Raw genomic sequence first — 19,678 nt, forward strand, 5'->3', positions numbered from 1 at the left:
TGGTTCGGCCCGGCCCCGCCCCGACGCGCGCGCACGTCAGCCCGACGCCGCCTGACGCCGCCCGACGCCGCCGTAAGGCGCCGGACGCCAGCAGCGCAGTGCGCGGCGGCGGGGGCGGGCAGGCGCGCGACGCGGGAGCAGAGGCGTCGTGAATCGCGGGCCGCGCGGCCGTGAGTGTGCGCTTTTCCCCGGCTCCGCCGCCGCGCCGCCGGCATGAGCTACGACCGCGCCATCACCGTCTTCTCGCCCGACGGCCACCTTTTCCAAGTGGAGTACGCGCAGGAGGCCGTGAAGAAGGGCTCGACCGCGGTGAGCGGCGGCCGGCGGGGCCTGGCGTGCGGGGCGGGTGGCGAGAGCGGGGCGGCGGACGCTGGTGCGCGCCGGGCTCCCGGGGTCGCCCCGGGTTCGCCCCGGGTTCGCCCGTGCTCACGGCCTCCGCCGTAGGGATGCGCTTTGTTCGGGCGGCTCTCGTGGAGCCCCGGGATCGTTGGTGTCGCTGAAGGAAGCGGGGCGGGGGCCCGTTTGGGACTTGCGGATGCTGGGACGGCCGCGCAGGCGGGCGCAGGAGAGTCTGGGGCCACTGCCCTCCTGCCGGTGGGTTCTCACCGAAGGGTGGCAGTGCCACCTGTGTGCCAGTGACTGCGCACGGGCGCTCGCGAGGCCGGCGCGCTCGGTGTGAGCGCTGAGCCTTGGAGTACCGGTTTCTCTTTCCCTCGGGCGTCTCCAGGGTGTGTGAGCGGCCGTGGGACGGCCATTTTGGCGGGTCACCCTTGCAGGGCCCTGCTTGGGCCCTGGGCCGTGGGCGCGGGCACCTAGCAGCAGGGCTGGGTCGTTGTTGGCTCGGTGACTCCCTCACGTCCGTGAGCAACTTAGGTGAGCCGCACCCCTGCGGTCCCGGCCAGGGGACTTCCCCACTGGGGACGGCAGTGGTCCTGGAAGCCCAGGTGCGCTTCAGGAACAAAGGGAAGCAGGCTCTCCGGGGCGGCGGTGCCACCAGGAGCCCTCCACCGGGTCGGGCAGCGTGGCGATCATTCTCCTGCTGCCATCTGAGCACAGATCTGAAGTTTGGGCCACCATTTGAATTTTGGATGGGGGATGCGTTTGAGACGCCTGTGGGTCTTTCCTGGTGTTACTGGTTTTCCTCTTACCTGCTGCCTGTCTCGGAGGTTCGCGCGCACAGAGAAAAAGGACACAGCTCTGGGCGATGAAGTGCTTTCGTTTCCTGAATCTCTTCTGAAATTGAGGTCCAAAATCCATTTTCTGGCCCAACTCGGGTTAAAGAGCACTGGGAGAGGAGCTGCTTGGACACTCCCCGGCCCCCGTACTCCCTCGGGCCAGCCAGGGTGACTTTGCTTAATCCTCCCAGCATCTCTGAGCCTGGCTCCCTTTTCCCAGGGGAACCTGGAGGGCCACCTAAGAGCATGAAGAGCCTTGAAGTCAGAAACACAGATCAGTGTTTTTCCACCATGGCCTGGGGCTGGGGGTGGGGGTGGGGGGCGCGGGCTGGAATTTTGCGCCCCAAGGGGTGTTTGCCAACGGGTGCAGACCTGTTTCTTTGCCTGTGAAGTGCTGCCCGCTGACATCTAGGGGTAGAGGTGGGCAGGGCAGCCCCAGGGCCGGCAGTGCCTCGGCTGAGAGATCTCTGGGCTGAGACGTGTTGCTCCTTGGAGCGTTGCCCCATTTCTATCCGCTCCTGCCCTGACGGGGTCGAGGGATCACTTGGCCAGTGGGAGATTTTTCCATGTTTCTGATACGCCCTCCTCCCTTCTACGGTATCTGCTATATGCAGAGAGCAAGCTAATTCCCGGGAATAGTTGTTAAGAGTTGTCCTTCCACTTGAGGGCAAACCAGGCCTTCCCCAGAGCTGTGCACAGGTGTGCCACGGTGCGGGGGGGTTGATATTGTTGTTTCAATGTTTTTTTACTTAGAGAGGGAGGGTGTGCACACATGAGCAGGGCAAGGGCAGAATCTCAAGCAGGCTCTGCACTGCCAGCGCAGAGCCCGACTCGGGGGGCTCGATCTCTCAAGCCACTGGGAGATCATGACCTGAGTGGAAACCAAGAACTGGATGCTTGACTGACCGAGCCACCCAGGTGCCCCCAGCATGGGTTTTAATATGCTTCACCACTACAGAAACAGTGCTCTCGGGGCACTTGTCTCAAATGTCAGGATCTCAGGCTTCAAAGCCTTGCATGTGTCTCTGTGATTCTCCCGGTTGAAGGTGTATACACAACAGTTACTGTGTTTTAATTGAGACTCCGTATCAGTACGTTCAGTGCACAGGAGTGGGCGCCCAGGTCGTGACACTTGGGCCAGCTCTGCCAGAAATGGGTCAGTATCTGTGATCTGCGCAGCGTGGGGCCCCCACCCCCAGGGTGTTCGCAGGTCCCGGTTACCATCTGCTAAGCGCCCTGAGCCTGATGGCAAAACCTCTCGTTGCTTTCTTAAGCACCGTGTTGATTTTTATCGAAGGTCGGTGTGCGAGGGAAGGACATCGTTGTTCTGGGCGTGGAGAAGAAATCAGTGGCCAAACTGCAGGATGAGAGAACCGTCCGCAAGATCTGCGCGTTGGATGACAACGTCTGCATGGCGTTCGCAGGTGAGTGGGGCCGGTGCCCTGGTCCTCAGAGGCCCTTATTAGCACTTTGGAGGCCGTCTCAGTGGGTTGGCTCTTGGAAGATCTAGAAAGTGGGGAAACTAAAGTCATTGAAAAGGAGTCGATTGGGACCTTTGCCAGCCTCACCAAAGCTTTCGGGGGTGGGAGGCTTTGCTGTTGCTGGCGCGTGACTGGATCACAGTTACAGTCTGGAGACGGGCCTGGCGAGCCTGGTTTTCCCCGACCACAGTTCCCTGCTGTGGGGCATGCTGTGTGCCCCGGGCACTCTCGTGGCTTCCCGAGCTCCTGCGTGCAGGTCCACTCTAGCAAGATCCCAATTTACGTAAACTAACCTAGGGACTGACGTGTTTTGTCCGAGGCCTCTGTGCACAGCCAGGGGATGATCACCCCGGCGTCCATCACCCAGATGACCTGAGAGCTGGGTTTCAGAGGACCGGCTGGAGTATGTAACTGCCGTGTGGTCGTGTGACCCGTGCCATCCCCGATGGGAGCCGATGAGGCGTGGCTCCGGTGGCAGTCTTTCTGCTGTTGCAGGGCTCACTGCGGATGCGAGGATAGTCATCAACAGGGCTCGGGTGGAGTGCCAGAGCCACCGGCTGACCGTGGAGGACCCAGTCACCGTGGAGTACATCACCCGCTACATCGCCAGTCTGAAGCAGGTGGGCATCCCGCCACAGTAGTTCATGGTACCTGTGTGTACCTGTTTGCAGAGGTCCCTTCAGGGGAATCAGAAAACTGCTCTAATTCCACGCACAGTCCCGATCTTTGTGCAAATGTAACTTACCGTAGGTTATCCACTTTGGTGGCATTGTTTGCGTTTAGTGGCGTGGGACGGTCCAAATTCACGTTTCTGAAGGGACATGATAGTCTCTGTCTTGATGTCCTGAATGGTTGGGTTCCAAGCATTTGGGAGGAGCTGAGAGCCACCTCCACCCTCTGGTGACGTGCCGGTCATTTTAAAGTCAAGTGTGTAGCCAAAGCGCGTGTGTTGTCAGAGTGGTTCCAGCGGCCTCGGTTGTGCTCTACGATGCGTTCGGTCGTGGGCAGGTCTTGCACACCTTTCTGAGCCAAACTGCACAAGAGAAGGAGGACTGCTGAGCAGTCCGGGCTCACGTCCCTCATCGTTGGAACTGCAGATAACTTGAATGTCTCCATCCCTTCAGCGAAGGCTCAGCTGTTGAGAACGCCGTGTGCGTGTGCGTGTGTGTGTGTGTGTGTGTGAGAGAGAGAGAGAGAGAGAGAGAGAGAGAGAGAGAGAGGACTTAGGGTGGGTTCCACGGGGCCTTTCGTGCTGAGGCATTAACATGTTCCTTCTCCCGCCAGCGCTACACGCAGAGCAATGGGCGCAGGCCGTTCGGCATCTCCGCCCTCATTGTGGGTTTCGACTTTGACGGCACCCCCAGACTCTATCAGACGGACCCCTCGGGGACGTACCATGCCTGGAAGGTGAGGCCCTGACAAAACAGAGGGTCTTCGGGCGGTCTTGCCAGTAAAAACTTGCAGAGGCCACTGGAAGGTACCGGGTCTCCTGCTGGTGTAAGGAGGCCGTGTCCTGCTGGTGCGCGTGCACGCGTACTCACTACCCGTTTGTTCTGTGACGCTCCTGCCGATAGAGCGAAGAAGTCATTAGACGTTGCTGTTCGAGACCATGTCCAAGGATAGGGAGCGATGGGGGTATGTGGCACGCAGTACAGTCACCCATGTGTCTTTCAGTAACAAGAATCCCACTCGTGGCTAAGGATCAGCACCAGTTCCAAGTAGCTCTTGGGGAAAGGAGTCCATAGGGCAGGACCAAGGGGCCAGGCTGCCTCTGACACGGCCGGCCCAGGCAGCTGCGGTCTTGTCCTCGGGCTGGTTCTGGGTTGTCGTGCCCTGCACCGTAGAACACGTTCCTCTTTCAGGCTAATGCTATAGGCCGGGGCGCCAAGTCTGTGCGTGAGTTTCTGGAGAAGAATTACACTGACGAAGCCATCGAGACAGACGACCTGACCATCAAGTTGGTTATCAAGGCCCTCCTGGAAGTACGTTTGCATTTGAAATCTGGTGCTTGGGCTGGGCGGAATGGACAGCACAGAAGTGGGTGGCTGTGTGCAGGCAGCGGGAGCGGGGGCGGTGAGGCCGCCGGCGGTAATGCTGGGCGCCCCAGGGCTTGCTCGGCCGGGCCCTGCCCCGCTGCTGTCAGCTCCCTCATGCGGCTGGGACAATCAAGGACCGAGTGGCTGGTCCGGGGGCACGCTCAGGTGAGGAGCGGCCGAGGCAGGACGGGAGCCAGCAGGTGTGGAACTTTCCACTCAGAGCACACCGCTGCTAAGATTGGGGGATGAGAATGGGGACTAGTGGCTGGGAGCTGTGGCCTTGGGCTTCGTCAGCACTTGGGAGATGCCGGCAGGTAAAGCCAAAGAGGCAGGGGAGTGGCCAGAAGGCCAGGCTGGCGTCCAGCTGTTGGGCTTTGGCGGGGCGGGGGGGGCCAAGGGGGCTGGGAGCCTAGCTGCTGTGTGGAAGCGGGGGTGGCGGGGCGGGTGGTGCTGGTGCCATGCAGGTAGGCGCCTGGCCTTATTCTTCGCTTTCCAAGGTGGTTCAGTCTGGCGGCAAAAACATTGAATTGGCTGTCATGAGACGTGATCAACCCCTCAAGGTAATCACCGAGGTCGTCTGGTGTCCTTCGCTCTGGAGCATCCCCAGGGATGGTGCGGGGGCGGGGGGGAGGCGGTGGTGGGAACGGGGACCCTACTCCTGTGGCGCTTGTGCTCCAGGAGATTTCTTCCCGAGGCTCCCCACAAACAAGTGGAAGAGTAAGCATCATCGCGTGGGTCTCCGGGGGAGGCTGGGGCTCGCGTGGCTGCTGGGCACGTTGAAAAGCTGCCGCGGGCCTGCGGCAAGCTGACTGGCGTCACCCGGATCAGGCGCGCACACCCTAGTTTTTCTGTTAGAAGCTGCTGTGAGGGGCACGTGGCCGGAGCCCCAGAGCTTTCCTCCCCGGAGGGGGTGCTGGTTCCCTGGTGCCTTGTGTGCTTTGGAGGCTAACCGTAAACTTTCTTTGGTAGATTTTAAATCCAGAAGAAATTGAGAAGTATGTTGCTGAAATCGAGAAAGAGAAGGAGGAAAACGAAAAGAAAAAACAGAAGAAAGCATCATGATGATGAAATCTTGAATTGATTTTTAAATTCAAATCATGGATTTTCAAAGTGATACATAGGCATTTCCCAACACTCATCTACTGTCCAAGGGTCCTGCAATAAACTTCCTATTTGTTAACCTTTTCTTCAGAGCGTGTGTCTCTTGGGTGCAATCAGGACGGCTCTGTAGAAAGGGGGTCTTCCCCTCGCTGCGTCCGAGCGCTCTCCTTAGTGTGCGCTCTCGTCTGTGCTCTTGTCGCCAGTCTCGAAGTCGCCAGGCTACTGGTGGCGGGCCAGGGGCGTCCAGCTTTCTGGTTCGGGAGTCCAGCAGTGCTAGGAGCGCACGCCAAGCGTGACGGCTGCTGTAGACAGGCGCGCGGCATTAGAGACCGACGCCGAGACTCCCGAGTTTCTCTTCCCAGAGGGGCTAGCAGACGGACCTTGTTCCTTCCTGACGGACACACGTCAGGGAACACGCGGCGCCCAGTTGGTTTTCACTCAGAATCCCACAGAGCAGCAGCCGTGTTCAGAACGAGTCGTTTCTGGTTTCCCTAGATCGAGTCTTCGCGCTTGTGTGCTCTCCCTTGAGTTCCTGGTGCTGATTGTCCCCTGTGCTTGCTCTCCAGCCAGAGATGGCCCTTCCAGGTTCCAGCCAGCAGCAGCCTCGCCCTCACCCCCGCAGCTTCGCAGCTTCACAGGAAGCTCTGCCACCAGTCCCAGTGACAGGACCACGGTCGGGCGTCCCTGCCCCACCGGGCGATGGCACAAAGGGCTCTTTGAGTCCTTGGGCCGGCTGCCCTGCCGGCTGTGCCCTTGGGATTCCAGGGCGCTGCTCCCACCTCCGTCTGCAGTTTCCCTCACTGGGTTCTCACTGAATGGCACGTATATGTTCGATCTAGAAAGGAGTAAAAACGCCCAGATACGTTTTGAGCTCAGTGTAAAATGTAGAATTGTCAAAACGTCAGCATAGAGGCTCAGTAGTGAAGTTAGTCATTGTGGTAAACTGTGACGGGACTATATCTAGATCGCCTGAAGGAAATACCTGCCTAGTGCGACCGCTGAGTCACCTACTTCATGGAGTTTTCGTGTTACGGCTACCTGCACCTGACTATGGAAGATTTTAACTTTTTATTGGCCAAGGATGTTTGTTGTTTCCCCCAAAAAGGAAGGTTGCTGAGAGCTTGTTGAAATTGTGAAACTGACCGCGGTGCCGTGCCGTTGCAGGCCAGCCCCCTGCTGCTTGGGCCTGCTCCGGGCCCAGCGGAACCACAGGCAGGCACCGAGGGAGCGGTGACACGGTGGATGGGGCGGGCCTTTCAAAGACCCCCGGAAACCCATTTCAGTGATGCGGGGCGCTTTCGGTCCAAACAGCCACGTCTGCTGTTCTGGATGGTGCGGGGTCCAGCCCTGGAACAGGCCACAGGGCACAGAGGACACGGGAGCTCCAAGCAGCCTGGGGTGGGGGGGCGGGGCAGGCATCTCCCAAGCAGGTTTACTGCGGACAGAGCTTTTAGAACCAGCCCTTGTCCCACGTCTGGAGAGCAGAGCCCCTTGTTCTGGGAAGCTGGCCCGCTGCACACTCGGGCTGGCTCATGCCCTTTACCCAGACCAGCCGGGTCAATGTCACTCGAGAGCAGATGTCGCCAAGGAGCCTACTAGCGTGAGGCCTGAACAGCTCCTGCCTCGGGACGGGCACGGCAGACAGGATAGGACTCCAGCAGCACAACCGACAGAACGATTTTACTCTCAGAGCAGAGAAGAAAGTTTTAAAGGTTTGCACGTTTATTTATAATTACAATTTACATTACTCCAACAGAGCAACCCATTGCTAGGTTCTAATTCTTAGCCGTTAAGTCCTACAAAAATAAACCCAAGCTTTTACAGTAACTGAATCAATACAGAACTAAAACCTTTATAGCTATTTAAAGGGGTTTAGTTACCAAGGTGCTTATGTTCAACACAATGCCCTGTCCATCAGAAGGGCGCATGCTTATACTAAAGGTCTGACCCATTTACTCATGCAACAAATTTATATTCCCCACCCTCCCTCCACCCACCTGTAAAACAAAAACACAGAACTATTTACAATCAAGAAGAAATATGTTCTCGGTCAACCGACCTTGCAAAAAAGACTGGCTCATTTCCAAGTGGATGAGACACTGAACGGTGGCCAGAGTCCAACAGTGACTGGCCTGGGTCAGGGGATGGCAGGGACGGGGCAGGAAGGGTGGGGACACCACAGGGCTTTGGTCCCCAACCCTGGTTCCTATGGAAGCCGGGCTCTGAGCAACAGTTCCTAGCTCACGTTCAGGACCCCTTCCTAAGCCTCCAGGACTTAGCCCCCCCCCCACCCCGCCCCCACCACCCACCAGCCCTCAACCTTGACATCACGGCTCTGGATGTAAGGGTTGTCTGGTTTGTTTCTACAACATGATCCGTGGGACACCCCCACTCTCCCTGCCCAGGCCCACCCACCCCCGCACGTCCCCAGGCTGGCCCTGCCTGACTCCTGAGACCCCAACCTACGGCACTGGGGGGTGCCAGGCCAGCAGCACCAGAGGCCAGTTGGGTTATAAAGATGCAACTGGCTGCCACATTTGCCAAATGAGATTTGGTTCCACTTTAAAAAAGTCAAAGCTGTCACACAAAAAAGTCACAAAGTGAGGATCAAGCTTTTGCTCTAGAAACCTTTTTCCAAAATACCAAAACCTTAGAATTAGGCTGTGTGCAACTAAAGAGGAAAGACAGGCCAAGATACCTCAAAGAGGTCACCCACGAATACTTCCCCCAAACAAGTGGTTCTAACTCAGACCACGTCCAAGTCCAATTAAGTCCAAAACATAAGTAGTAGTACGGGAATTTTCCAAACTCGGTAAACAAAGTGACCCACGTCTCCCAAGTAAGTGCAGCGTTTTCCGATAACCTCAGACACAGCTTCGTTTCTGTGCTGCTTCCGCAGGCACCTGCAAGAAAGGGACAAGACACTACGTGAGCACGCTCGGCACGTCCCACTCGGCAGCCCCCGCCCCCCCCAGCAGGAGCCAGGCACACAGGGTCCTGGGGAGAACGAGGGTGCTCAACCTCCCTCCCACCCCAGTCAGGCCAGGGCTCCCCAGACTTTCCAGTCCCAATCAACGATGAAAATCACCTTTGTACACACTGGGCACACCTGCAGCCCACTGCCCGCCCAGACCCACGGGGCACACAGGTGGATGGGACCTTGTTCGTGCGCACCTGGGGGTCCCTGCGGGGCAGGGAGGCCAGCTGGTGACGGCAGTCCTTGCCGACCACACTGCAGTAGCACGCGCCCAGCCCCCACACCCGGACCCGCACTTCGGGGGCCTGCCGTCCCTAGGAGCCCCCCAGGTGATTCAGAGGGCCGGGGCCCGCATCTTGGCCCCAATTCCCGCAGGCTCCTCCTCTTGCTGGAAGCCAGGGCCGCCGGCTCCAGGGCTCCTAAGCTCTTCCCGAGGAGGGTGCCCACAGGCAGTGCCCCCCCAACGCCCTCCCACCACCGGATCCGGAAGCCCCCTTCCGTCACTCACCTGCGGCCCCATCCTTACACCCTGCCGGTCCCAGCTCTGTGGGAAGTTGGGTTGCGGCGGGTTGTACCGTTGCCCCTGCCCCCTCGAAATCCACCCCTGAAGCTACGGCCACGAAGAAACCTTCCCGATACCCCGAAAGTCTCCGTGTTGAGCTTCCGCTCTTCGGCCCACGTAGTCCGCCTAGAACTGGACCACAGACAGGTGCGTGAGACCGACTGCAGCCGGCATCTGCTCACAGCTTCCTGAGCCAGCACAGGGAGGGGGTGCGGGGGAAGGACCGGCAGGCGGAGCCATCAGAGGGGGTGACCCAGTCAGGACCCCGCAGCCGGAGAGCCCACCCTGCGGGTGCTCCCGGCCACACTGCCAACGGGGTCTGCTGCTCACCGGGCGGGGCTGCCCAGCATGAACTCTCCTGCCTTTATCGACAGGTGAGTGCGTGACACTAGGCAGTGCCCGTGCAGGTTCCGAGACCCGAAGCGTACCACAGACCCCTCCAGAGAAGTTTCTAGTATGTGAGGAGAGGGCTGGGCTAGATGGAGCGGGATCTCCAAGAATATGAGGCTTACACCCTGGGGACGGTGGGGCCATGGCAAGGACACCACATACCACCCAGCGCCCTTCGTACTGAGGATGCGGCCAGCACCCACCTGTGTCCCAGGTGAGGGCCCCACGTCCGCTTACAGGCACCGAGCTCCCGCTCCACTGACCCCCCGGCCTCGCTTAGAGAGCCAGCAGCTGCGCCCTCCACCCGCCCAGCCCGACAACCCCGATGGTCGCCGTGGTTCCCCTCACAACCTGTCAGCAAACCCGGTCCGCACCCCCTGCAAAGCAGAGTCAGCAGCCGAGCTCTCCTCCGCCGCCGCCACCACCCGATTCCGAGGCCCCAGGACTACTGCACAGGCCTCCGGGTGGGCCACCGGCCCCTCTGCCCGCCTTCGGCATCCTCAGCAGAGACGGGGGAGAGGTCAACCGGCACCGCCCCCGGCTCCAACCTGGACAGCCGCCCACAGCTCCCGGCACGCAAGCTGGTCGTCACCGTGGCCTACTCGCCCTGCTCGCACGCGCCCCCTTCATCCCTGACCGCCTCTCTTGGGACTCTGCTCCGGCGTGCGGCGGACGCCTGGCAGGCGGCCCGTGTGCGGAAGCTTCCTCCGTCCACCCACGAGCGCTCCCAGCACCACACGGTGTGACACCTCCGTACTCGGTTTACCTTTACCTTCCCCCCGCCCCCAGGCCCTGCCCAGCCTCCTCCTGCCCGTGCCCGGACGCGTTTCTATCCTACTCACACACGTACTCTCTACTTTCCCTGCCGGGATAGAAACACAGGACAGCAGGGCCCCAGCGTGTGCTGTGCCCTCGATGCCCAGCAGCGTGTCTGGCACTCCGTTCGCAGAATGAGTGCACACGGGTTTCTGTGCCTGTCCCTTCTATACCGTCTAGCTTGCTCGCAGGGTAACCTCTGAGCACCAGTCTCCAGGGGCTCTAACTGCACGCCCGGGTCCCCAGCCTCAAGCAGTCGGGAGCCGAACACGCAGGCCAGCTGCTGCAGGCAGCAAGGGCCTCAGGCCACCGGGTCGGCTGCCAGGACAAGGCGGCGTGTGACCGAACGACCCATCACTCAGCTGGGGAGCATGGTGCCGAACTCAGCCGCAGTGGACAAAAGAGTAGCAGAGCCAAGATGGAAGCGGAGGCCGGACCTCGGTCCGACCCTCAGGCGCCTGTGACTGTCAGGGGTTCCGCGCTGCCACCTGCTGGCGCCACCGAGACCGGTGTACTCACACGGCAGAAACAGGAGGAGGATCTTAGGTTTGTCCTGAACTTAGACGGGAGTCTGGTCTTCAAGAGAGCATGGCCCAGGCTCCGGAGTTTTGAGGCAGAATGAGTGTCTTCCTGCCAGCTCATCCGGGCCTCGCCAGCCCCGAGCCCGGCCCCCTCACCGGGCCCCCTGACCTGGTCTTGAGCTCAGAAGAGATGTTGTCGAAGAAAGACTTGGACTTGTCATAGTAGCAGTTGGGCCCCAGGTGGTCTTCCTCAGCAGGAGCCTCGTCACTCTGGGTCACCACCGCTGGGTCCTTCTCGTCCCCCTTCTCAGCTTTGTCATCTGCAGAGAGAAGCAGAGTAAACGGTGATGCCTCCCTCTGCCAGGGCGGGCCCCCGGGCAGCTGTCCTCAGGCCAAGCACGTGGGGTGGGGGATGGCTCGTCGTCGTCTGTGTCAGAAGAAGGGCCCCCCCCCTCCAGCCGTGTAGCTTGCTCCTCACCCACGAGCAGTCTGCGCATTACCCCAAGCCTCGTCCTCACTCAGGAATTCCTTAGATGGCGCCGCTTCCACACCTGCCCCGCCCCCACCCATCTGTCTTGCACCTGCAGCTACAGACACTCCTTGGTGGGGAGGGCACCCTCTGCATAACGCCAGACACCTTTAAAATTCAGTTTCTTCTTAAACTCTTTGTCCAGCTCCTCTCTGTTGAACTGGGCGTTTGCGCTCTCAAAATCAAAGTCGCCTTCAAACTTGATCGTGTTCTCTTTGACGTTAGTCGGGCGGTTTTGCCCTCTGGAGCGATTCCTCGTTCGTCTGTTCCCTGGGGGAAGGAAGGAAAGCCGTGACCGGTGAGCCGCCGAGCTGACATTACTCCAGTGAGATGGGTGACAAAGAGGGGACAAGGCACACGGAAGCGGACACTGAGCCCCAGCACCCCAAAGCCGTCACCCACAGAGACCAAGCAGAGGGGCGAGCAGGGAAGCGGAGCACAGCCGGGTGGCCCGCGGCTCGAACTCAGGTGGCAACGACAGCGGTTACCTGATCTCCTCCTCTGAGGTCTTCTGTTCTCGTCGTTCACCTGCCCTTGACCCTGCACAGCTGTCGGCTGAACTACATCTAAGGCGCAAAAGGAAAGAGTGAGGCAAGCGCCCACCGAAGCAGAGCCCAGCGACGGAAGCGGGGTGGCGCGAGCACGGGGGCCACGCAGCAAGGGCAGGCCCTGCGAGAACACGCGGTGTTTACGATGGGGGGCAGGGGGTGCGGGCTTTTGAATGAAACAGAAAGAAGACACAGAAAAGAGAACCCCAGGAAGCAGGGCGCCACTCTGAGGCGGTGAAGCGGACACCAGGACGGGAAGGGACAAGTACCGCTGGTGGCCTTGCCGCCTGGCTGGGCCGGGCGCCCGTTCAGCTGCATCCCCACGGTGGCCTTGCCAGGTAACAGCTTTTTGGCATTCAGGTTATCGACGGAACCAGTCTGGACGGCCTGCTCCACCATGGGGCTCTTGCCGACTGGGACGGACGGAAAACCAGCTCCTGAGACGGGAAGGGAAGGAGCGCTGAAGACCAGAGAGGAGAAAACCTCACGGCCCTCCAGCCCCTCCCTCGGGGTGGCGGGCCGGGCAGTTGAAGGCACCACCTCGAGACTCTCCCAAGTCCGGCAGAGCTTCCCGGACCATCCCCTCCCGTGACTAGCCCGCCGGCCACAAGGCCAGCTCACCAGGGAGCCCTGAGCCCCCGATCCCCAACCTAGGTAACCCCGAGGAGACAAAAACACTCTGCCAGAAACGAACACCTCCCAGGTGGTTTAGAAAACAGCTTTCCAAAAACCACACAAGCTCTAAGCCCGAGGGGGCTCCCTGGTTCCAAAGTGCTGGCAAATTCACGGTCGGGGAATTTGTTTTGTTCTGGTCCACGCTGGACGAGAACCATCCCAGTCTGGGATCTTCTAGTAAACGGTCATTCTTTAAAGTTAAGCTCTAGAACACGGTCGTTTCTGCTTGAGGCATTAACAAAACCAAAAAGAATGATGCGATAAGACCCGACTACAGAAAAGCAGCGCATCTTGAGGAGACCAAGGCTCCCAGGCTGCCCTTGGTGGTGGGGCCGCACCAGAGTCTGTCCCTACGACGCTGCAGTCTCAGCCCTCGGCGGAGGTCCCAGCTCCCGAGGTGTCCTCTGAGGCAGGAAGGGGGAGAGGGCACGCCACCCACACTGGTCCGTCCCCCTCCCCCCCTCCCCGTACCGTCTAAACAGGGCACTGTGGGGCTGGGCGGAGGCATACGGAGCTCCGAGGCACAAAACCTGGGCCCTGAGCGCGGAGGTCACCATCAGGAGAGGCGGCCCATTACGCGTGAAAACTGGCTATCTCAGCTTTCTGGTTTTTCACGTGAGACAGAAACTAAGGCAGTTACTGTGAAACCTTCCTCACGACCAGATCAAGAGAAGAGCTCCCCAGGCAAGCCGGACGGCCTCGCACACTGGCGCGCGCAGGTGTCCTGTGACAGGACCACGCTGGAGCCCCCTCCCCGGCCTGCCACCTCGCCCAGCAGGGCCCTCCCGGGAACGCAGCCCGCTGCTCCTGCCACACTCCAACTCGATGGGGGAGAGACTCAGGCTCACCCGTCCTTGATAAAACGAAAACCATCAACAAACTACCCTCCCCCGAGAGCAGCTTTACACCAACAGTTCAGAGAACAAACCGTCTAACGTAAACCCTAACCGGGCAAAAACACCACTGCTGCTACGTCAGGGACACGCTGGCATCCGTGCGGGAACGGAAAGCAACACGTGCAAAATAACAGACTGGCACGGATGCTCTGGGTGCGACCCTGGACTGAGCCTCCGCAGCGGGGAGGGCAGGGCATGGCGCTCTACCCAGACAGTCAGGCACGTGAACCTCGGCTCTCAGAGAAACGAGAAGAACATCGAGAAAGACCGAGAAGCCCCAATAGGTGCCACGGCCCAGCTGAGACAGGCAGTGCACCCCGGCATTAACAAGCTGGTCACTTGGCCCACGCCGTTCACCTGCTCGAGCGAGTCTCCCAACTCTAACGGGGCTTCACGTTAGAAAGACACCCGAGGCCTCTCGGAAGGGTGACGAATATGCCACGCGGCTCCCAGAACAGCATGTGAGTTTCTTAGGGACGCTCCCCTGCAGTGTCACCCGGCAATCTAGAACACATTCTGGGCCAGCTGAAACCCCAGGGAAAGGCTTTCTGTGCAAAGCTTCCCACATTTGGTAGTCTCGATCCAGGTCCAAGCGGACCCTGGACCCAGCGGGGAGTGAACAAGTTCCGGGTCAGTTCTTTCTAACGCCTTCTTCAAAACCGTGCGAACTCGTTAGTAAGTCACGACTACGTATTGAACCACATGGAAGCAGCTGAACTGACCCTCGGGCTTGGCAAAGTATCTACTACAGCCACTGTCGCTCTGGGCTACTGGTTTACCCCCTTGCTCTCAGGACGGCAAGACAGCATGCAGCTCTCCCCGACTGCGGTTACCCTTGGAGGTGAGCTGATGTGGCTCTGAGGACACGTCAAGCTCTGAGGCGGGCTGTGGAGACGGAGAAGAGCTAGGGCTGGAAGCTGCGGCCGAGGCTGGAGGGCTCACCAGCTTCTCTAAAGGAAGACAGAGGAGAGCAAAAGAGAAAGTACGCAAGTAAGTAACGAGACACCGGCCCCGTGGCCAGCAAGCTCGGAAGAGCCAAGCAACCTCTCACGGGACACGTGGCTCACACAAACCTATTCTAGAAACACCGTGAGCCAGGCAGAGCAGCAGTCCGGACAGCGTGACTCAGGAGCGGCCCAAGAGCAGGTCTGCAGGGCCTGCCCACAGCCCCGGGCTGGGGTAGGAGCCTGCCGACTCCAGGGTTTGAACGCCTCGCAAAGCTGCGTCCGGGGCCAGGCAGACCGTCACGCTACACGTGCAGAAGAGAACCTCATTCCAGGATCGATCCACCTCGGGGGACAGAACTTTTGAGCAAAGCAGGGACAGCAAAACGCCTAACGGATGGGTATCGATTCAGCTTTTTGCGTTTACGGGCTTCCAAAGGTGTCAATAGTTAGAGCCCATCCGTAATCACAAAACCAGTTGTTTCTTATTGAAGCAAACATGCCGTGACTTCCACCCAGACCCAGGCTGACGTTTCAAATGAATTTTGATTTGACTCATCTGTCCCCAAAGTCAGACGAACTCTTTTACTCTCAATTGAAGAGTTAGCCGGCGTTCTAACTGGTTCAAGTTGCACTGAGTGCCGTGCTGAGCGTGCGGGAACAAGCAGAACAGGCCAGGAACAGGGTGTCCCCACGATCAGGGTCTGCGGCCCCGCCTCCTGGAGATCACAGCGCGAGTTTAGCAGACAGAAACAGGTTACTCACCTAGACCCAAGGAAGCGGCGTACTGCTGGCTGAGCAGAGAGCTGGCAGCCAGCTGGCTGTAGGGCGGCATCCCTCTGAAGGGGCTGTAAGGCACGTGTGGCTGGAAGGAGGAGGCCGAGCCCGAGCCCAGGGAAGACTGACCAACGAGACACACAGATGAGAGCAGCGCAGAGCAGTCAGACTTGTCTGCCTGTGTTCCTGGAGGCCCGGGGTCGCGGGGCAAAGCCTCCAGAACCACCTAAGGGAGCTCAGAGCTGCCTTGCCCACATCCCGTAGCCAGGTCCGCCCGTCCGGGTCACTCTAACCAGAATTTCCCCTAACTCAGTTAACCCCTCAGATGGCTCCCCACCGACTGTCGTTCCCTAGTTTAGCCTCTGTAAGAGGGCAGACTTGCCATCCGAGATTTGGCCCTGCCCCCAACACGCAGCAGCCCAGCCACACAGTTCCCACACGTGCGACACCTCTCCGGTCCCCATACCCTCAGGGACGCTGCTGCCTGTTGCTCCCCAAAGACCTCTTTGTGCCCCGAGGCCTGACTCAGGTACTTGCCTCTTCTGAAGTCTCTGAGAAGTCTCCCTGCAGACCTTTCATAGGTCTGGCCCGGGGCTTCTCCACATGTCCCCAGAGCCCCCCCCAAGCATGCTACCTTCCAGGGAGCGCCCTCAGTCCCAGAGCCTCCCGCAGAAGCAGCCTCGGAGCGACCAATGAATGTTCACATGTGCAAGTCAAGAAAATATTAAGCTAGGCTCCCCCGTAATCCTGGGCAAATTCTGCCCTAACGCAGGAGGCACGTATACGGCCTAAGAACCGCAAGGTCCATGTCCCACGACACTGGGGTTTAAAATCCAGACGACGTCAGGAGAGCAAGTCCTGCTGTCTCGACCCAACAGTAAGGACAAACGTGATTCCCCAAGCCTCCCCGGAAGACTAGAAGCACCACCCCCTTCTCTCTCTCTCTCTCTCTCTCTCTCTCTCTCTCTCTCACACACACACACACACACACACACACTCGCACACACGGAGAGCCTCTCTCTACAACACACGACACCGCAAGCTGAGGTTAAGACTTTCTGCAGCAACAGCCTGCGCAGAAATTAAACCACTTTTCATTGAAAGGCTATTCCTCGAGTCGAGCGCTCCCGCCAGACAGAGGACACCAAGTTCCACTTGGAAAGCGGCACCTCTCGGAAAGCGTGCCCACGTCGGGAGCAGGGCAGCACACTTACTTGGACGATAGCAGGGTCCTGCGGGAGCGTGTGCTGGGCTTTTGGAGGCTCACACACGGTGATATCTTTGATATCACTTCCCCGGAAAATGATGTACTCATAGATCTCCTCTCGCGGGGGGGCCGGCCTATCTGTGGGACGGTCTTCGGTACCGAAAGACCTCACTTGGGAGTTGAGAGAGAGAAGGGTTAGGTTGTCGTCCTCGGCCAAGGGCGTTCAATCCATCCTCCTGCACTGCAGCCCTCGGGCACTCTGTGCCCGGCCCTGCCCTGCACACCACCCTCGGTCCACCTCCCAACGGCTACTCCACCCCCCAGTTTCCAGAGCACAATGCCTACAAGACCCCGGCTGGCAACGCTCCAGAAGGTTCTGGGGCCCAAAGACAAGTTAACAAGTTCTGAGGCCCACAGTCCCCCGAAGTTGACGGTTCTCAAGTGTGAGCACAGGAGGGCCAGCGCCCTGAGCAAACAGTCCACTTTGCAGAACACCCCTCTACACCCGACTTCTGAGATTAAACAGCCCGCCAGCTGCTTTTTGCCTGAAACCTCGCCGCACGTCACCCCTGGGAGTTTGTTTTGTTAGGCGAGAAGCCTGTGGGCTTGTTACCCGCACCCTCTCCGGGAGGGGCTCTCACAGAAACAACGGGAGAAGTGGGCTCAGAGCCTGGACCCACACCACCGCCAGCCTGGGTCTGCCCGAAGGCCTTCTTGGGGTATGCACCCTTCCCAGCAGGGTTCAGGCTCTGCGGGCAGAGCCGGGCTCGAAGCAGCCTCTATCTAATCTGAGCACAACTCCTGCTAAGGACCAGAGGCTCTGGGCCTCAGTTTCTCCAACGGGGATGGCATGCCAGATACACTCAAGTGCCAAGGGTATACGTCAACACATAACCTTGCAACTCTGGATTCTCTCCTGGAGCCACGCAATTGGTCTCTCCTAGAACTCGAGCGCCAGACTTTAGGAGGTATGCCCGGAGTTTGGAATGACTGCGTCCTGAAGGCCCAAGGCTCCCTCTGACGTGGGAAACAGGGACACCGTGCCCTGACCCTCACAGGCCCAACGACACCCATCAAACACACACCCAGGGTTTCTGCAGCCCTGGCTGCACCCGGCACTCCTCTCCAAGAGGCAAGGGAAGGACACTCGCCATCTTCCCCCGGAGGATGAAGACAAAGAAACTTTGAGCCACCTCCTCCTGCCTCTACAAGCCTGGAAAAGATTCTGGACTCCCCTAGAGCCACATTCCAGCCTCCTGCCTCTACGTCTGGCGGGGGCTTCAGGGTGCTCACGGCGCCTCCAGGGAAGGGTCGGCCACAAAAGGGGAAAGCCACAGACTGAACGTCTGCATTAGGGCAGGAGAGCGCTTTAAGTGGGGGCACCTAGCAGTCGACCGATGCTCCTCTCCCGGCAGGAGGCTCCATTAAGACGTGGTGTTTGTTCAGGCTCAAGGCCCCAGCTGCTTAATAGGTTCCAGAAGGGCTCACAGGAGTAGCGTTCTGGGGAGGCCCCGGGGAGCCTCAGGCCCCTCGCCCCGCCCCTCCTCCGCAGGGACCGGGATCTCGGCGCCCGCCGCCCCCTCCGCCCAGCCCAGCAGCACCGGCCAGCCACCTGCAGAGGTGGGCTGCGCGGAGGAGGGGGCGGCGCAGTGGGAGCTGGACCCGCCCCCACCTCCCCTCCCCACCCTCGGGCTGGGCGGGCCGGCCGCGCACAATAACCCGCCGCCGGGGCCGGGGGAGACCATTGTGCCGGCCGAGCCCGGCGGGGGAGGGGGGGGCTTCGCGGGGGAGGAAGCGTCCGAGGAGGTGGGGGGCGCCCGGAGGGGGTGGGGGGGGGCGACGGCGCCCACCGGCTGTTGGCGCCCGGGGGCCGGGGCGGTTGGGGCGGCCGCGGGGCCGCTACCTTTGGCGAGCGCCACGGTGGAGTTGTCCGTGTCGATGGTGTAGAGGATGCCCTCGTAGCGGATCTGCGCCTTGGAGATGAGGCTGATCTTGCTGCCTAGGTACGGGGTGCCCGAGGAGCCGCTCATGGCGGCGGCCGCCCGGCTGGGCCTGGCCCGCTCGCCTCCGCGCGGTCGCCTCGCCGCCCGCTCCTCCGCCTCGGCGCCTCCTCACCGTCGCCCGACGGGCCTGCGCGGGGACCAGCAAGCAAGCGGCGGCGCGCGGCCGGGGGCTCTGAGGGGAGCGCGGGGGGAGGAGGGGCCGCAGCAGCCACATCCGGGGCCTCGCGCCGCCACGCCCCGCCCCCGCACGCTCGCCGCCCATTGGATAGCCGCGCCTGCCTCCCTTTAAATATGGCCGCGCCGCTTCCCTGGGGGCGGGCCCGCTCTCCGCGCCTGCGCAGCACGCGCCGTGAGCCCGGGCGGGCTTCCCCCGGCTCTCCGCCCCCTCCTCGGCCAACTCCCGGCGGGCCCCGCGCGGGGTGGGAGCACGAGACCTGGCTGGCAGGCTCGGGGGGAGGGGTGGGAATCGGGAGGGGCGGAGCGCGCGTGCGCAGGCAGGGGGCGGGGGCCATGCTGGAGGGGCGGGGCCGGGGGGGCGGAGCGTGGCGCCGAAGCCCTGGGCGCCAGTTCCTGAGAGCAGTCCCCGAGCTCCATAGCGTCTCCGCGGAAGAGACCAGAAGAGCTTCCCCCTGTGCTGGGCTGGAAGGCCGCCCGGCCGGGGTGTGTCCCGTTCCTCCCGTTCTAAAGCACCGGCGGGCCGGAGTCCCTGCCCGGGGCAGGGGGGGCGGGGGGGCGGGCGGAGGCGAGGGCTGCGGGTTTCTGCCCGCGACGTGGAGGCGGGGTGCGGGGGCCGAGGTCCCCAACCGTGACGTGGAGGCAGGGGCCAGGTCTCCCTGTCCAGCGAGGTGAAGGCGGGGTTCAGGGTCCCTGCCCGGGAGGCGAAGGCGAGGTTTGGGTCCCTGCCTACGAGTGGAGGCGGGGAGACGGGAGTCCCTGTCTCGGAAGGTGAAGGCGGAGTTCAGGGTGTCTGACCCGCGGGGTGAAGGGGGGGTTCGGGGTCCCTGCCTGCGACGTGGAGGCGGGGGCTCGGGAGTCCCTGC

The 19,678-nt window shown here is 60.8% G+C and overlaps 2 protein-coding genes across 4 annotated transcripts; one reads left to right on the forward strand and one right to left on the reverse strand.

Moving 5' to 3' along the window:
* Positions 1-85: 85 nt before the first annotated feature.
* PSMA7 (proteasome 20S subunit alpha 7) lies at positions 86-5,877 on the forward strand. The gene is made up of 7 exons (XM_049650516.1): positions 86-309; positions 2,473-2,599; positions 3,152-3,276; positions 3,941-4,063; positions 4,519-4,638; positions 5,190-5,252; positions 5,662-5,877. The coding sequence occupies exons 1-7, from the start codon at positions 214-216 to the stop codon at positions 5,752-5,754; spliced, it is 747 nt and encodes a 248-aa protein (XP_049506473.1). The 5' UTR covers positions 86-213; the 3' UTR covers positions 5,755-5,877.
* Positions 5,878-7,493: 1,616 nt separating this feature from the next.
* Positions 7,494-18,822, reverse strand: LSM14B (LSM family member 14B). Of its 3 annotated transcripts, XM_049650507.1 has the most exons (10): positions 18,539-18,822; positions 16,643-16,806; positions 15,417-15,552; positions 14,541-14,657; positions 12,406-12,573; positions 12,077-12,154; positions 11,697-11,858; positions 11,229-11,379; positions 9,279-9,464; positions 7,494-8,696 (listed from the first exon to the last, which is right to left on the reverse strand). In XM_049650507.1, the coding sequence occupies exons 1-9, from the start codon at positions 18,663-18,665 to the stop codon at positions 9,293-9,295; spliced, it is 1,275 nt and encodes a 424-aa protein (XP_049506464.1). In that variant the 5' UTR covers positions 18,666-18,822; the 3' UTR covers positions 7,494-8,696; positions 9,279-9,292. The 3 variants fall into 3 exon arrangements, with proteins under 3 accessions (XP_049506464.1, XP_049506467.1, XP_049506465.1); XM_049650510.1 differs by lacking the exon at positions 14,541-14,657; XM_049650508.1 differs by lacking the exon at positions 12,077-12,154.
* Positions 18,823-19,678: the final 856 nt, after the last annotated feature.

Source organism: Panthera uncia (assembly GCF_023721935.1).
Source record: "Panthera uncia isolate 11264 chromosome A3 unlocalized genomic scaffold, Puncia_PCG_1.0 HiC_scaffold_11, whole genome shotgun sequence".
Classification (NCBI taxonomy): domain Eukaryota; kingdom Metazoa; phylum Chordata; class Mammalia; order Carnivora; family Felidae; genus Panthera; species Panthera uncia.

Bases quoted from the DNA above. Each gene is read 5' to 3' on its own strand.
- PSMA7 (XM_049650516.1), top strand. From the start codon at position 214: ATGAGCTACGACCGCGCCATCACCGTCTTCTCGCCCGACGGCCACCTT. The intron at 2,600-3,151 runs GTGAGTGGGGCC...CTGCTGTTGCAG, and splicing joins CGTCTGCATGGCGTTCGCAG to GGCTCACTGCGGATGCGAGG. The intron at 5,253-5,661 runs GTAATCACCGAG...TTTCTTTGGTAG, and splicing joins GACGTGATCAACCCCTCAAG to ATTTTAAATCCAGAAGAAAT.
- LSM14B (XM_049650507.1), bottom strand. From the start codon at position 18,665: ATGAGCGGCTCCTCGGGCACCCCGTACCTAGGCAGCAAGATCAGCCTC. The intron at 15,553-16,642 runs GTAAGTGTGCTG...CTCGTTGGTCAG, and splicing joins AGGACCCTGCTATCGTCCAA to TCTTCCCTGGGCTCGGGCTC. The intron at 12,574-14,540 runs GTAACCGCAGTC...TTCCCGTCTCAG, and splicing joins ACATCAGCTCACCTCCAAGG to GAGCTGGTTTTCCGTCCGTC.